Source organism: Lactuca serriola, chromosome 8 (genome assembly GCF_051521515.1).
Source record: "Lactuca serriola cultivar US96UC23 chromosome 8, Lser_US96UC23_V15, whole genome shotgun sequence".
In the NCBI taxonomy this organism is placed as follows: Eukaryota; Viridiplantae; Streptophyta; class Magnoliopsida; order Asterales; family Asteraceae; genus Lactuca; species Lactuca serriola.
The window spans coordinates 116,926,554-116,943,190 of NC_136415.1; the positions used below are offsets into that span (position 1 = coordinate 116,926,554).

The following is a 16,637-nucleotide window of genomic DNA, read 5'->3' on the forward strand; positions in this document are numbered from 1 at the left end:
AGCCAAATCGAAGAGTTGGATGAGGGTTTCCCGATTTCTGGATTATGCATGAACTCGGCGAGTTGGTTAGGGTTTTCCCGACATTTTGGACACAACATGGACTCGACGAGTTGTCTGGAAACTTGGCGAGTCAACTGAGGTTTTCACGATTCCTTGAGTTCTGAAGGAACTCGACGAGTTTGGTCAACATGGACTGTTGGCCTTGATCGTTGACTTTGACTTTGACTAAGGGTTGAACGGTGGGACTTTTGAAGGTATCTTGGTAATTTGGGGTTTTGATGGACTTGGTCCTATAGTGGTTATAGGTGGTGGAGTTCGTGGCTATGATTTAGGAGTTTGATTTTATCACTACATATCGACATTGTGAGGTGAGTTATCCACACTATACTAACATGGTAGAAGGCACCAATGCGGGGCCTTCTTTTCGGATTGGTATATGGGTTTATTGCATGAAGATATACTTAGTGACCTGTTAGGTTGGTATCCTGTTATATAGGATGATGCTATGTTAGTGACTTGTTAGGTCGGTATCCTGGTATATAGGATGATGCTATGTTAGTGATCTGTTAGATCGGTCTGACTGTTTGTATATGCTAGCATTTGATATGATTTATATGTTGATTGTGTGGTTGGGGATGGGTTGAGGCGGTCTCTACTTTTTGCTCTAGGACAACATACCCAGGGCGACCCGGATAGACTGTAGACCCGGTAAGGGCGTACTAGTCAAACCGGAGGCCCGACGAGCGGTCCAGATAGGCTGAAGGCCCGCGAGGCGATCCAGACGTGTTGATGACTCGAAGAGCGGTCCAAATAGGATGATGGCCCTAAGAGGCGGTCTAGTTAGGCTGATGGCTCGGTATGCATGTTGTTTATTTGCCATGATATGGTTATGTTGTATGACGTTGTTATTTTGGGGGGAACTCACTACGCTTCAGGCTTACAATTTTGGATTTTGTTTCAGATACTTTAGATGATCGCGGGAAGGTGAAGGCGTGATCGTGCATCTACTCATATTTTATGATTTTGATTTCTGGGATACTCTGATATGAAACTATTTTGAAAACATTTTGTAATAATTAATGGTTTTGAATGCTTGAAAAGTTTTAAATTTTCTTGAATTTTATGGATGTTACAAGTTAGTATCAAAGTCTTGGTTTGAGTGAATTAGAGGAACACTCGTGTGAATCTAGTCTCAAACCAAGGAAAAGATTTTCAAAATGATTTTCAAATGGTTTTCAAAATACTAAAGGAGGTCGCAAAGAATACGATCAACCGGAGCCTGTAAGTAGACCCCAAAATACCATACAGATATTTGATATTATGATATGTTAGAATAGCATGCTAGTGATAGGCTAGGGATCTTCATGAATTGCATGATAGAATTGTCTGTGTATATGATGCCTGATAGCCTAGCGTTTTCCTTATATGAAATTGACATCATTATTGTAGTTGCTTAGTGTATGCATCACGGTGGTATATAACTAATATCTTATGACCTGAGAATGTTTGGTTTGGCCTTATTTACCGTTCTTGTTTGATGAAGGGATTAGGGTAGGATCAAATATTCAGGTGTCTATAGGGTCCAATGTTATGTATGAGTAGCATACACTAGTGTTGCAGAGTTGGTAGAAGCTTCATGGATGAGTTGTGCGGGGTCAGTCGACCAGTTACGAGATATTTAGCCTTCCTCTAGGAGTGAGGATTGAGCGCTCGCCATGCATATGTATATTGTTAGGGTTTTGTGATGATACTTGAGACAAATATAAGTAGGCGTGGAAGGTAATATGAGCCCGTACTACTGAAAGCACAAGACCCATACGCGTAGCAGGGAAGTCACAACCCCTAGGGTTTTAGTTTGGAGTTGGTTCCTCGTTATTATATGGAATGTCTGATATCTTCCTGGTATATTTTTAGCATGGTGACTACGAGGCGGTTTGTGACCGGATCCGGATCGGGATCAGGAAAGGGCAGTCAGGGTAGACTAGCAGTGCCCGAGACTATTGGTTAGACGAGGCAAGATGAGTTGGATGCCAGGATTCTGGAGATCCTGCAGGATGACGTTGCTACACTATTCCGGACACAGTTGCCGGAGATGTTTGGGTCTATCAAAACCGCTATGGTGGGAGCAGACAGACTTTTCAGTACTGGGACTTCGATAACACGAATCCTATGGCTTTTGATGGTATTTAGGACCCGATTGTAGCCATGAGGTGGCTGTCTGACGTGGACGGATGCTTCTTCACATGCTCATGTCCTGCTGACCAGAAGGTCAGATGTGCTATGAACATGCTGAGGTCTGAAGCAAAGGACTGGTGGAGGTTGATGATTGGGTTATATACAGATGATCAAAGAGTTGCGGTTCCTTGGGATCAGTTCAGGGAGAAGTTTCGCGCTCGTTGCATGAGTTTTTGGATTTAAGGCATGTTACGGAGTCGGTGATGGAGATCACCCGTATGTTTCACTGAGAGGGCGATGTTTTGCCCGGAGTTTGCTTCCGAGCATGCTCATATGACATGTTATATGAGCATGCTCAAGACCGACATCCATCAGTTTGTTGCTACCCAACGTTGTGATGCACTGTTGGAGTTACAGGAGGCCGCTAGGCGGCGTGAGCTGGAGATTGAGTTACAGTTGCGGGAACAGAGGCAGGACCCAACGCAGTCACAGCCTGCGCCGAATCGGCCCAAGACCGTTGATTCTAGGTCTACCCGTTATATGTATTGTTGATTCTTTTATTTTTGTTAGCTTTACTTAATTAAGGAACCACATGGTTTTTGTTCTAGATTCACCATTGTATAAGATATTGCTATGCTGTAGTAATCAGTAGATCTGTCTGTTTGTCTGTTGACTGGCTATATGATTATCTGTTGTTAGGTGTATATTATTTGTTATATATATGTCGACATGGTATGGTCGGACTAATATTGTACTGCTTTGTGCTGTCGGTCAACATACTGGGGCATTCCAACCGGGAGGTTGTGGGCCGGGGGTAATCTAACCAGGAGGTTTTGGACCCGTTATGTATTGGGCAAGCCAACCGTAAGGTTGTGGGTCGAGGCATTCCAATTGTAAGCTTGTGAGCCAGGAGGTTGTGGACACGTTATTTGTTTGGTTATGTGTTTGTGTGGTGGTACTTTATGGGAACTCACTAAGCTTTGGCTTACAGTTCCAGTTGATTGTTTCAGGTGCTTTAGACGACCGTGGCAAGGCGAAAACATGATCGTGCACATCCTTCAGATTTATGTTATTTGGAATTTGGGATACTCTGCTTATTGAAATACACATTTGGTACAATGGATTTGTAAATAATCATGGTTATTGGGGTGTTTTTGAAAAGTTAAAATTTACAGTGATTTTTGAGATGTTACACATATTGTGCGACAACTAAAGTTATTAACAACCCAAGCTGCTTGACAACCATGCTGCCTTAGACAAATCAAGTTGTTAAGGTAATCTTGTCTTGTACAACTTGAATGGTAGTTTTTTGCAAACAACTCGAGTTGTCCGAAGGTTATTTCACAATTGTTTAGTAAGTACTAAAACCCACTATATTATCAATTTCCTATTGTTTTGGATAATATGAGTATTTATACTTATAATTCAGCATTTTGGAACTATATTAAAATACGAAACATTCCTATATTCTCTGGTATGTTGATTTTTTTTTCATGGATAAATTTAAGTGCCCTTGGTGGATTATATCGAATTTGATTATTGTGAAACCTATATATATATATATGGTCAAAATATTAGTTATGGGAATCAACCTATAAATAAATCATGTATCTAACAATATTTTGATTTCAATCCGTCTTATTCTCCCTTATTCTAACATGGTTTTGTAGTTTCTGAATTATTTTGGTCATTGGTTGAGCTCAACAAAACTTTAAAAAGTGAATGTTTTTGTTTAATAACTAACTTGAGTCGGTGAAGCAAGAACATGTATCATATGCCTTCTAAAACTCACTTAGGCGCTTACCAGACGAGGATTTGGTGCATGTGTGTATCATATATATGTTGGAGAGCATATGTAACACCCGTGACTCGAGGTGATGATAATTATTTAATTTCTCTATAATTAATGGTGGGACTATGATTTTACTATTGGATTGTTAAGTTGGGCCTCAGTCAGTGGGCCGCTTGTTTATTGGGCTACCAGGAGACGTACGTTGGGCGTAAGCTTGGCGTACGCGGGACGTAGTACAACATTGGATTCAAGGGACCAATATGTGTACGCGCAACGTACTAAGGAGTACGCACAACGTATGTGTGCAGACTCAAAACCCTAATTTTTAGGGTTTAAGCCATATAAATACCACATTATGTCCCCAACCCTAGCCTCCTTACCAACCTCTCAACCTCAGAAACCCTAGAAACCTTTCATTCCTCATCTTTGTGTGTTTTTGGCCATGTGAAGCTCATTGTGGTGTTTTGAAGCTTAGAAGGAGAAATAAGAACTTGACGAAGAAGACCTTGAGTAGCTTCAGCTAAAGGATCTGAGACAACATCACCATTTAGCACTCATTTGAGGTAAAAAGCTCACAACTTGCCTCATGAATGCTTAGATTTATGATAATGGTGTTTTGGGTCCTTTTTGGTCCCAATAATGGATTTTTATGGTCCAAATCCGTTTCTAGGCTTAGTGTTGCCACCCTTAGTGCTATATGAGTCACAAGAACATAAAAGTTTCAATCTTGAAGGTCCTTTTGTGTCCATACATGATTTCTAGTCATTTCCATGGAAGATAATTGTCATATTTCAAGTTTGGGTCCATTTGGTTGGTTGCAAGCCACCAAGCAATCGACTTTATGGATTAAGACACTTTAGTGGACTTATATTTGTGTTTGGAGCTTAAGGTCTTAAGGGAATAAGACCTCTTAGAGTTTATGGATTAACAGGGTAGTACGATAGGCGTACAAGCCCGTACGTGCAGGCGTGCAGCGTACAAGCCATGCAGCCTGTACGCTTAGTGTACATAGGAGTACACCCCGCATACTCACTGGATTCAGATTCTTCGTCGTTTGGGCCTCGGTTTGGGCCAATCTTTGGATTTATTAGTTATTGGGCCTTAGCGGGCCATAAAAAGTCAGTTATTGGGATAAGGACATGTTTGGGCTTAAGGAAAGACACATTTGAGGAGTTTGGCCCAATTTAGAAAATTGGGCCATAAATGGGCTTGGAAAGGTTATATAGAATTGGACCATGGATGTTATGGAATTGTGCCTAGGTTATGGCCCACATTAGATCAGGGGTAGAGTGGTCATTTTACCCTAAGAAGGATTATTGGATTTTGATTAAGTGTTATTGTGATAATGACAGTCAGGGAGTCGTTGGAGCAGCCGTTAGAGATTCCTTACCGTGAGATTCAGCATTCAGCTTTGCGAGGTGAGTTTCCTCCTATATGAATGGGTCGAAGGCACCAATGTCAGCCCGTATATGTATGCTAGTATGTTTTGGACCAAGGTCTGATGCGGGGCAGTGCCCAATGAATGTTTGTATGCTTGATGTCTTTGTGATTCTTGCATGTGTCTATTTTCTATGTTCCAGACTTCGGTCCGATGTCGCGCAAAGCCTGGGGAATGTTTGTATGCTTCTAGATTTCGGTCCGATGCCAGGCGAGGCTCGAGGAATCTTTATATGTTTACGTGATGTGATTATTTATGTGTATTTATTGACATGTTTATATGTATACCGGACTTTGCTCGATGTCGGGCGGGGCCCGATGTCGAATTTTGGTCCGATGCTGGGAAGGGTTCGATGCCGGACATTGTCCAATGCCGGGCGGGGCCCGATGAAGCGGACAAGCCCCATGATATGTTATTATGTGATTATGTGTATGGTATGTGGTAGTTTGGGAAGACTCACTAAGCTTCGTGTTTATAGTTTTCAGTTTTGGTTTAAGGTACTTCCGGTAGCAAGGGGAAGAGCTCGGGATGACTGCATTCCACACACCACAATGTTTTAGCATGAGATGTTTTACTCTGATATAGTGACATGTGTTTTGATATGATGTTTTGAGATAATATGACTTATGTTTTGATGGGATGTTTTTGATAACTATGGTTTATTTAATGGTTTAAAAACAAATTTTTTTTGGTCATGATTTTTGGGATGTTCCAGCGTATTATATAGGAAAGAGTCTTGCCATCCCAACAACGATTAAACACTTATCCTGGTATATGATATTGATGCCTTTTGACAAATATCATGCCATTTATCACTTTAATGTCATTTCTTGGTGTCATAAGGAACTAACGACTTAATTTGAAAAAAACCGATGGCTATATTTTGGAGGCACTAAGAAATTTCAAAAGTACAACTACCCTCATGGGTTTTATATATACAATCAAGATACATTTAATTTTATTTTGAAGTTTTATTTTAGCATAATTATATAAGTGAACATTATGATTTTTTATTGATCGATCTGGAAATGCAAAACATTACATATTGTTATGTCAAACATTACATATTGTTAGAGTATTGCGAGTTGAAACCCTAATGTGACGCCACAGTCCATTACATGGATGAGACATAGAACAATATACAAGACAAATTACATGCTTATCATGAATGTAAAGAATGTACCATTCTCATATACATTTGCTTTTTTGTATTCTCATATACATGTGCTTACTACATAATTAAGCAAGTCATTAGCCATCTAGATGTTGCAACCCATATGAGCAGGTTGTTGACACATCGACTTCCAATATGTTTTAAATTGAGAGGATATCAATACCTCCTTCATTGTATATATAGTAATTGTTACTTACACTGTCGCCGTATCATTGTCATACTTCATTTCACAACTAAATGATAAAACTCAAGAAGTTGAGGAAACAAAACAATGGATCTCGTTTTTCATATCTTTCTTGACGTGTTTGAAAAAATGGGGTGTCAAAGTGTGTTTTTGCCTTTTTGGTGTTTTGTGCATGATTTGTGTTAGTGATTTGTAATTGGATTTTGGATGTTTAAATGAGGGGTAAATGACACAAAAAACACACATTTTACATAGAAATTCGATATTGACACTGTGTTTTTTTTTGTGTCAATTTTGACACTATGTTTTCCAATTTGTTACAATTCTGACCACTTGACCGGTTAACCTGACATGATGACGTGTCAAAATTGATTTTTTTTCACAAAAAACACTAAGTTTTCATTTTTTTTCGATTTTGTCACTAAGTTTAATTTTTTATTTCAATTTTGACACTATGTTTTTTTTGTTCCAATCGAACATCATTTATCAAATTTTGTTCAGTTTTGTCTATTTTCCATTTGAAACCGTATAAATATATTTTTTTTATTACATTTTAAACCGTATAACATATTTTTTTCTCGTTTAAAAACCACATTTTTATTTAAATACAAGGTGTTTTTTTTTTCTTACATTCAAAGTATTAGTTATATCATGAGAATCAAACTAACCATAAGCTTCTAATAAGATGTAAAAATTTGATGGGTTGCAAACTTGATATCCGAGTTTTGATCGACTACACGCCTTCAAACCCCAAACACATTTTAAAGTTGCATATTTAATATAAAGTACAATTTTTATATAAATAATACATATTTGTACATAAAAATATGGTTTGAGTGTAAAAAAATGTATTTATAAAAAACTATGGTTTTTAAATGAAAAAAAAAACATATTTATACGGTTTAAATGTATTAAAAAAATATTTATACGGTTTCAAATAGAAAATTGTCAACATTGAACAAAATTAGAAAAAATGATGTTCGATTTGGAACAAAAAAACATAGTGTCAAAGTTGAAAGAAAAAATTAAACTTAGTGTTTTTTGTGAGAAAAAAAATTCAATTTTGACACGTCAGCATATCATGTCAGCATGCCACGTCATCAAAACTGACACGTCATCATGCCACGTCAGCATGCAACCTGGTTAACCGATCAAGTGGTTAGAATTGTAACAAATTGAAAAACACAGTGTCAAAATTGACACAAAAAAACACGGTGTCAAAATCGAATTTTTGTGTAAAAAAATGTTTTTTGTGTCATTTACCCTTTAAATGAGTGTTGTAGGGTATAAACAACAATAAAAACAAAAACTTGAACGGGTTAAATTTAACCACATGACTAAAACCATAACAATACGGAATCATAAGGATGATAATCAACAAAATCGAAACTTAACTGTGAATTTCATTGTATTATATGGACCATTTTTGTAATTTACTCAACATTTTATGAAATAAAAAAGGTTATTTGCGTTGATAAATATTGTCACATATGGATTTGACCTCTCAACACCAATTCTTCGTCTTGTATCATTTATTTATTGTGATGGTTAAGACCATCGTAAAGTCGTAATTTGTTTTCGTGGTGGATTTATACCAGTGGAAATAGTCTTCCAAATTAACACATACTCTCCTATAATAAAATAAAAAAGTAGTTTTTTTTGGCTCAACTCTTTCGTAGCACGGTAGCTCATGGATTCCGACTTTGAGACACCTTTTCACTATATGTTCTTAGTTAGCCCACAATGCGTTATTATATCAAAATTCCATAAATAAATATCGCTTCCATATTTATAATATCATCATATAAATATGGTTTATAATCCGTCAGAACCACAGTTATAAAAATAATTAAACTTTCATATCAAAAAATCAAAATTATTAATTTTATTATTTAAGAAATATTTTTTTAGTTATATAAAATTATAACCATTGATTTAAATAAATACGTGAAATTATATCATCTTATAATATGTATTAATTTTATTTTATTTTCAATCTAATGCTATTAATTTAATATAATTAAAGTGAGAAAATTTAAAATAAATAATCAATTATTAGTTTAATGTAATTAAAGTGATAAATTTAAAATTTGAAATTTGAAATGGATAATTAATAAGTTGACGGGTGGATGACAAGTGATATATAATATATAACTAGTTTATAACCCGTGGGAACCATGGTTACAAAATAAATTCAATTTTCATAGTAAAAATTCATAAATTATTTATCAATTACTTTAAACAAATCATTAATTATGAGATATACCAAAAATTTAAAGTTATTATAACTTCAAATTTAACGTATAATTAGAAAAAGTAAATTTGGATTTTAAAATGTTGCCTAATATATCTCTTTTACATGTGGTATGATATTAATGAAAAATTGTATTAGAGTGACACATGTCAAATAGAGATTAAAAACTATTCATTTATTATAATATGGAGATGGAGATATTAATGAAATGTTTTAATTGTATGATACTTATCAATAGGAGATTAAATATATTTTTTTTTTATTATAATAGAAATAAGAAGATATTTATTGTTGGAAAGGAGTCTTTGTTCTCCAAGTCAACCGCACATGGGGTATATTAATACAAAATAGTGAAATATTGAATTCAATACAAACCAAAATTTGCCTCTTTAATGCTTTATACGTAGTTAAGTCAAAATGGCTAGGAATGGCAACGGGGCTGGGTTCGGGGCGGGGCGGCATATCCCATATCTGAACCTGATATTTATATTTGTCCCCGAGCCCGACCCGAAACCCGACAGGTTTCTTATCGGGGTGCCCCGTCGGGGCTAAAATATCCCCGAACCCGACCCGAAACCCGATATAGACCCAAAAATGGTGGCAGAAAAAATTAGGAAAACTACAATAAAACAATTGAGAAATTAAAACCTTACAAATGCTTAAAATACAAATAAGTTCTTAACATAAGTGAACCAAATAGAAATTAGTAAAGTCTAATATCGTAACTAAATTTATCACAATAGTGAGAAATTGAGAATACGTGATGGGATTGAAGGTTAGAGTCTTCGGGTGGCTGAAATGGGTAAGAGGGATGAAATCTCATATATATATATAATTTTTCGGGTCGGGACGGGTCGGGACATGCATACCCCACTCCCTGACCCGAACCCGAACTAAAAACTCGATAATGACCCGAAACCCGACCCGAAACCCAATAAGAGTGACCCGTCCCGCCCCAAAATCTTCGGGGTTCGGGTTTTCCAGTCGGGTTCGGGTTTTTTGCCATCCCTAAAAATGGCCATATATCTTTAAAAAGTAAGTCATGTGCTTTGCACGTGAGCCATAACAATTCTTGTTGGATGGAAGAGAGCCAAAAGAAAGGTACAGGGACTGAAAATGTCCATATGTCAAAAGTTGAGAGGCTATTTTGTAGTTTATTGAAACATATAGTAATAATATTACTATTTTTTTTTTTGATTATTTATTATTCGGGCCAGGGTTGCAGTGGAACGCGGGCAAAATCATAGACGAACAGGGTTAACAATTGACTATACACGATTATTGCTGTTTCCTCTTTCTGCTGCCTGCCACTGCTTGATTGCCCAACACCACCGCCGCGGTGGCGCTCCGTTGCTCGCCAACAGTCATCCTACCACCGTGTCGGTGTCAGCGGTGGCAAATAACTTTTCATCATCTTCGTTTTTCTGCCGTCACACACACAAAAGAAACCCTTCTTAAGCCCCTCACCTCTCTGTGTGGTATATCTTCCGGAAGCAATACAGGTAAGCATCGCAAACGCTCTTACACTTCAAACCTCCGGTTCGAATGCGTGTTTACATAATTTGTCTTGCGCATTTTTGTTGTGGAGTTGTTTTCGTAATTATTAGATTGTGCGTATGAAAACGTATTATGTTCTTTTAGGTTTTTTAATAATTCAATTTCCATTACTCGGGGAAAGTCTAAATCCATGATCCCTAATGCACGAGGCTGGGGTTTCGAGGTTTATATGTGATTGGTAGTTTTGATGTATCTCCCATGTGCTTGTATTAGGGTTTTAAGGCGGATCAACTACGTGTATATGTTGCAATTGGTTCATGAATCAGAGCTTGTAGCTGTTTAGAATGGCATTGACAGAGGGCGTTGGTGGAGGGAAAGAGAAGGGTCTAACTGAAGATAATGGTTTCTTGAAAGCAACAGAACCGTCCTTAAGTGTCACCGATTCTACATCAACCACTAGTCCAATAGAAATGAGATATGAAGGGAAGGACGCACTTGGTTATGCCAATGTTCTTCGTTCCAGAAACAAATTTGTGGAAGCTCTTGTTATATATGAAAGTATACTAGAGAAAGATAAAACCAATGTTGAGGCTCATATTGGAAAAGGAATCTGCTTACAGATGCAAAATATGGGAAGACTGTCTTTTGAGAGCTTTTCAGAAGCTGTCAGGTTAGACCCACAAAATGCATGTGCACTCACTCATTGTGGTATCTTGTATAAAGATGAAGGTCGATTAGTGGAGGCTGCTGAGGTATGTTTGTACATTATGAATCATACTTGTATTTATCTTTCCTATAGTTATCTTTTATAAGTTTGCTATTCACTCATGCAGTCATATCGTAAGGCTTTGGAGGCAGATTCATCATATAAACCAGCAGCAGAATGTTTGTCAATCGTACTAACAGATATTGGAACAAGTTTAAAGCTTGCTGGCAACACACAAGATGGAATTCAGAAGTATTATGATGCTATCAAGATTGATCCTCACTATGCTGTAATTTCATTTCATGTTCTTTATACTTCTTTACAGGTGTCTTTCCATCTAATCTATTCTCAATGTTAATCTTGTTGGTTTTTTTTTTCTTATGGCAGCCTGCATATTACAATCTAGGAGTTGTGTATTCTGAAATGATGCAATATGATACAGCACTTAATTGCTATGAAAAGGCTGCTTTAGAGAGGCCGATGTATGCTGAAGCATATTGTAACATGGGGGTCATTTATAAAAACCGTGGAGATCTGGAGTCAGCTATTGCTTGTTATGAGAGGTTATAAATGTCTTTTTTATCATTTTCCAATGGGGTTAGTAACCATTGTTCTATTTTGCTAATTGTTTATATGGTTTTCATGTATTTTCTCAGGTGTCTGGCTGTGTCACCGAATTTTGAGATTGCGAAGAATAACATGGCAATTGCTTTAACAGACCTAGGCACTAAGGTAGTAACAATTTCATGGTTATTTCTAATCCTTCCATTCTTGTTTTTTCAGTTATTTTACTTATATAATCTTTTTAGGTCAAATTGGAGGGAGACATTAACCAAGGTGTGGCGTATTACAAAAGAGCTTTGTATTATAATTGGCATTATGCGGATGCCATGTACAATCTTGGTGTTGCTTATGGAGAAATGCTGAAGTTTGAAATGGTATCATTGAATTTTAAACCACTTTCTTTATCTTTTATTTAAAATATAAAAGAAATACATTCAGTAGAAATTGTATTAAGATCCCATTTCTGTGCAGGCAATTGTATTTTATGAACTTGCTTTCCACTTCAATCCCCATTGTGCTGAGGCATGCAATAATCTTGGAGTTATATATAAAGATAGAGACAATCTTGATAAAGCAGTGGAGTGTTATCAGGTAATTAAATTTTCTTTTTACACTTCTCAGATGTCAAATACAATAATACATGTTGGTTTAATTTTAATAGATTATATATTTTTTTTATCCTCTTGAAGTTGGCTCTATCAATCAAGCCCAATTTCTCCCAGTCTTTGAACAACCTTGGAGTAGTCTACACAGTTCAGGTAAATATAATCTCTCAGCATCTAACAATATTTAATATTCTTCTCTTTTTAATCGTTTTTATATTTTAATAATATTAATTCAGGGTAAAATGGATGCTGCTGCTAGCATGATAGAAAAAGCAATTGTGGCAAATCCCACGTATGCTGAAGCTTACAATAACTTAGGGGTTCTTTACAGAGATGCTGGAAGTATATCTTTGGCCATTGAAGCATATGAACAGTGCCTTAAAATAGACCCAGATTCTCGTAATGCGGGCCAGGTATTATTTTAAGCCTTTGGATGTTTAGTTGACTTTACGTTGACCATTTGTTGACTGTTTGTTGCAGAATCGATTACTTGCAATGAACTACATTAATGAAGGAACAGATGAAAAGCTATTTGAAGCCCACAGGTTCTTGTAACTCCAATTCTAACCCATTTCATGTCAAGGGCATTTTTGTAAATTTTTTTTTGTCTATATGGTTGTAGGGACTGGGGGCGGAGGTTCATGAGATTATATTCTCAATATACAACATGGGACAATCCAAAAGATCCAGAAAGACCACTTGTTATTGGATACGTGTCTCCTGATTATTTTACACACTCAGTATCTTATTTCATTGAAGCGCCTCTTATTTATCATGACTATGCTAATTATAAGGTGGTTGTTTACTCAGCGGTTGTTAAGGTACGTATGTGTTTATCTATGTGAAATATACCAGCTTTTATTTATAAATTTTATGTTTATATTTGTTGTACATGTGCAGGCTGATGCAAAAACGATGAAATTCAGAGACAGGGTTTTGAAAAGAGGTGGTGCATGGAGGGATATTTATGGAATTGATGAAAAGAAAGTTGCAAGTTTGGTTCGTGAAGATAAAGTTGATATTTTGGTGGAGCTTACTGGTCATACTGCTAATAATAAACTAGGAATGATGGCTTGCAGGCCTGCACCTCTTCAGGTACGCTTATTATCTAGTTGACAAAATCATGGAGATTAATATTATATTCTTGATAACATATTAGGAAAGTCTATCATATATTGTTAATGAAAAGTGGAGTAAAATATGTATAGTGATGATTATTGGCTTCATTTACTGAATAGGTGACTTGGATTGGGTACCCAAATACCACTGGCTTGCCTACTATTGACTACCGAATCACTGACGCCTTAGCTGATCCTCCTGATACAAAACAAAAGTATGTTTTTAGTTAGTGTTTGGTATGATGGAATTAGAGAAGGAATGGAATGGTTTATTCCACTGGAATGAAAAAAAAACCTTTTGTTTTTCCCAATGGAATGCAGTGGACCATTCCTTAAGGAATACAATTCCTTGCATTTTGTTAATCTTTATATTTTAGTGGGGGTTATTTATTTATTTATTTCTGGTCCATCATGGAATGAGAATTTGCAATATAGCACAACTTTTATTTATGTTATTTTAATGAATAAAATTTCATAGTTTTAATTAAATTACAATTTTATTTTTTTCTAAAATAACTAAAAAGTATAATTTTTTGTTACTCTTTAGTGAGCTTTTACTATGTTTAATTATTTAAAAGTTGATTCGTTATGATTAAAATAATTTAGAAAGTAGAATTGAAATTATACACTGTATTTACTTAACCTATAGAATATTAAAAATTTATGTGAAAATTCATTCCATTCCTACTGGCCAGCAAAACAGGATCACGGAATGTAACTACTCATTCCATTCCATCGAACCAAACAAACCATCTGTATTCTTTTATATTCTAATGATCCGACATACAAGTTTTATTATAAATAATAAAGTAAAGTATATGCAAGTATTTTATATTTGTATGTATTATTATTGGCAGGCATGTTGAGGACCTGGTTCGGTTACCAGACTGTTTTCTTTGTTACACACCATCTCCCGAGGCGGGTCCCGCATCACCAGCACCTGCTCTTTCAAACGGTTTTGTTACATTTGGTAGTTTCAACAATTTAGCAAAGGTATTATAATTATAATATAAAAACATCCGTATGTATGTCTTGTTGTTTTCATTCATTAATTAATAACAAAGCAAGCAAGCAAGCATTGAGTTTGATTTGATTTGATTGATGTATCAGATAACTCCGAAAGTGCTTCAAGTTTGGGCGAAGATTTTATGTGCAGTTCCAAACTCTCGGCTTATTGTCAAGTGCAAACCTTTCTGCTGTGATAGTGTAAGACAGAGATTCCTGGCTACATTGGAGCAATTAGGTTTGGAATCTTTACGTGTTGATCTTTTGCCTTTGATTCTGCTAAATCATGATCATATGCAAGCCTATTCTCTTATGGACATCAGGTCAATCTTTAAATCTTCCTTCTTGTTCATATCTTCAATTCAAATGGTTGCAGAAAAAAAGATATTTAATTTTTTTGTATGCAGCTTGGATACTTTTCCATATGCTGGAACTACAACCACATGTGAATCTCTTTACATGGGAGTGCCATGTGTCACCATGGGTGGGTCAGTACACGCGCATAATGTTGGTGTCAGTCTTTTAAATGCAGTTGGTAAGACCTCTTCAATCTTTTATTTTTCCACTTCACATTTATTTCCCTGTGATTGTCGGAATGGAAATATGGAATGAACAAGGTAATAAATAATTATATTACGTTAAATAAATTGTAGATAAATATATTTCTTGTCATCTGAAAAAAGTGTACTTATCACTTGAATAAAAAAATTAAATAGATTATAGATGTGATATAGAGTCTATTATAAGCTAATTTTATTCAATTTTGGTTTCAACAAGTTTTGGTAACATTTTTGTTCTCTGTTCCAAGTAAAATGACCATTCTTAGTCCTTGCGTATCAGTGACTATTGCAATTTTGGTCTTGAAAATAGTAATTTTACTTGGAACATGGACCAAAATTGCAAGAGTACGATTTTTAGGACCAAAACTGAAAACAACAGCTATACTCAGGGATCAAAAATGTGATTTACTCTATAATATACTATTCCATTCCAGAATGAAAAAAGATTCACATTAGGAGTACTCCATTCCATTCCTTTTCGATTATGGCCTACCTAAGTAAGCTAAGACTAAGAGTTGATTTATTTATTAGTAAATTTGATTTTACTTTGTAATTCCAGGCTTAAAACACCTTGTTGCAAAAAACGAAGAAGAATATATCCGGTCAGCACTGGAATTAGCTTCAAACATCACCGCACTCTCAAACCTGAGAATGGACCTCCGGAATCTCATGGCCAATTCCCCTCTCTGCAACGGATCCAAATTCATCACCGGATTGGAATCTGCTTACCGGGACATGTGGCGAGGCTACTGTAACGGAAACGTTCCATCTTTAAAACGAATAGAAGCTTTCCAAAAACAGAAAGAGGACCCGTTTGGGTCCATCAAGGAAAACGGGTTCAACTTGGCTCCACCACGTTTGCTGAGTGGTGAAGAAAACGGGAGTAAGTCAAAGCAGTCGTCTTCAAGTTCAGGTCAGTCAACATAGGTTTACTACAGAGTTAAGTTTTTATACACTGAAGAAGAATACACGATCTTCATCTTTATAATAGTAGAGTGTAAGAAAGCCTTTTGTATTATTATTATTATTACTATTACTATTTTATGTTGAGAGGCAAGAGCTTTTCTGCTAAAAAAAAGGCCTCTTGAGGATGTTGTTGATGGGAATGGAAGTGTTGCCATTTACTTAGAAGGAGAGGGAGATATGTAGAAAATTAGAACAGTGATGAAGTTGGAACTGGGTCTGTGTCTGTGTTGTGTTGTGTTTCTGGTGAAAATCATATGGATATAAAGCTTGTAAAAAAATTCATTCTCTTCTCTTGGTTTCACTTTCGTTTAGTTTGTACCTAGGCACAAAACAAATGGCTTTACACCTAGCGTGTGCATTTGGACCGTTTTTCTGGTTCTTGGACGTGTACAACATTCATTGCGTTCAACCGGTCGGGTCCATTATTTATTACGTATAGTACAATTCCCGCTCCAATACTTGGAACTGCCAAATTGACAATCCAAGAACCGAAATCCGGCCCAAATACATAAAATTGGTACCGGTCCATCTAACCAAATTCTCACCCCTAATAACATCCCCGTTAACTAATTTTCTCTTTCTAATTGCTAATATATTTA

The 16,637-nt window shown here is 36.1% G+C and overlaps 1 protein-coding gene across 1 annotated transcript; it reads left to right on the forward strand.

Annotated features, from left to right (window-relative positions):
* The first annotated feature begins 10,238 nt into the window (after positions 1-10,238).
* SPY (Tetratricopeptide repeat (TPR)-like superfamily protein) lies at positions 10,239-16,339 on the forward strand. The gene is made up of 17 exons (XM_079012704.1): positions 10,239-10,519; positions 10,788-11,266; positions 11,348-11,509; positions 11,608-11,783; positions 11,877-11,952; positions 12,030-12,158; positions 12,256-12,375; positions 12,474-12,542; positions 12,626-12,802; positions 12,870-12,934; positions 13,012-13,210; positions 13,290-13,484; positions 13,628-13,722; positions 14,365-14,500; positions 14,618-14,835; positions 14,920-15,047; positions 15,632-16,339. Exons 2-17 carry the CDS (start codon positions 10,859-10,861, stop codon positions 15,997-15,999), a joined length of 2,721 nt encoding a protein of 906 aa, XP_078868830.1. The 5' UTR covers positions 10,239-10,519; positions 10,788-10,858; the 3' UTR covers positions 16,000-16,339.
* Positions 16,340-16,637: the final 298 nt, after the last annotated feature.

Excerpts from the sequence above, each read along its gene's own strand:
- SPY (XM_079012704.1), top strand. The coding sequence starts at position 10,859 with ATGGCATTGACAGAGGGCGTTGGTGGAGGGAAAGAGAAGGGTCTAACT. Across the intron at positions 13,723-14,364 it reads CCTCCTGATACAAAACAAAA|GCATGTTGAGGACCTGGTTC; the intron begins GTATGTTTTTAG and ends TATTATTGGCAG. Across the intron at positions 14,501-14,617 it reads GTTTCAACAATTTAGCAAAG|ATAACTCCGAAAGTGCTTCA; the intron begins GTATTATAATTA and ends TTGATGTATCAG.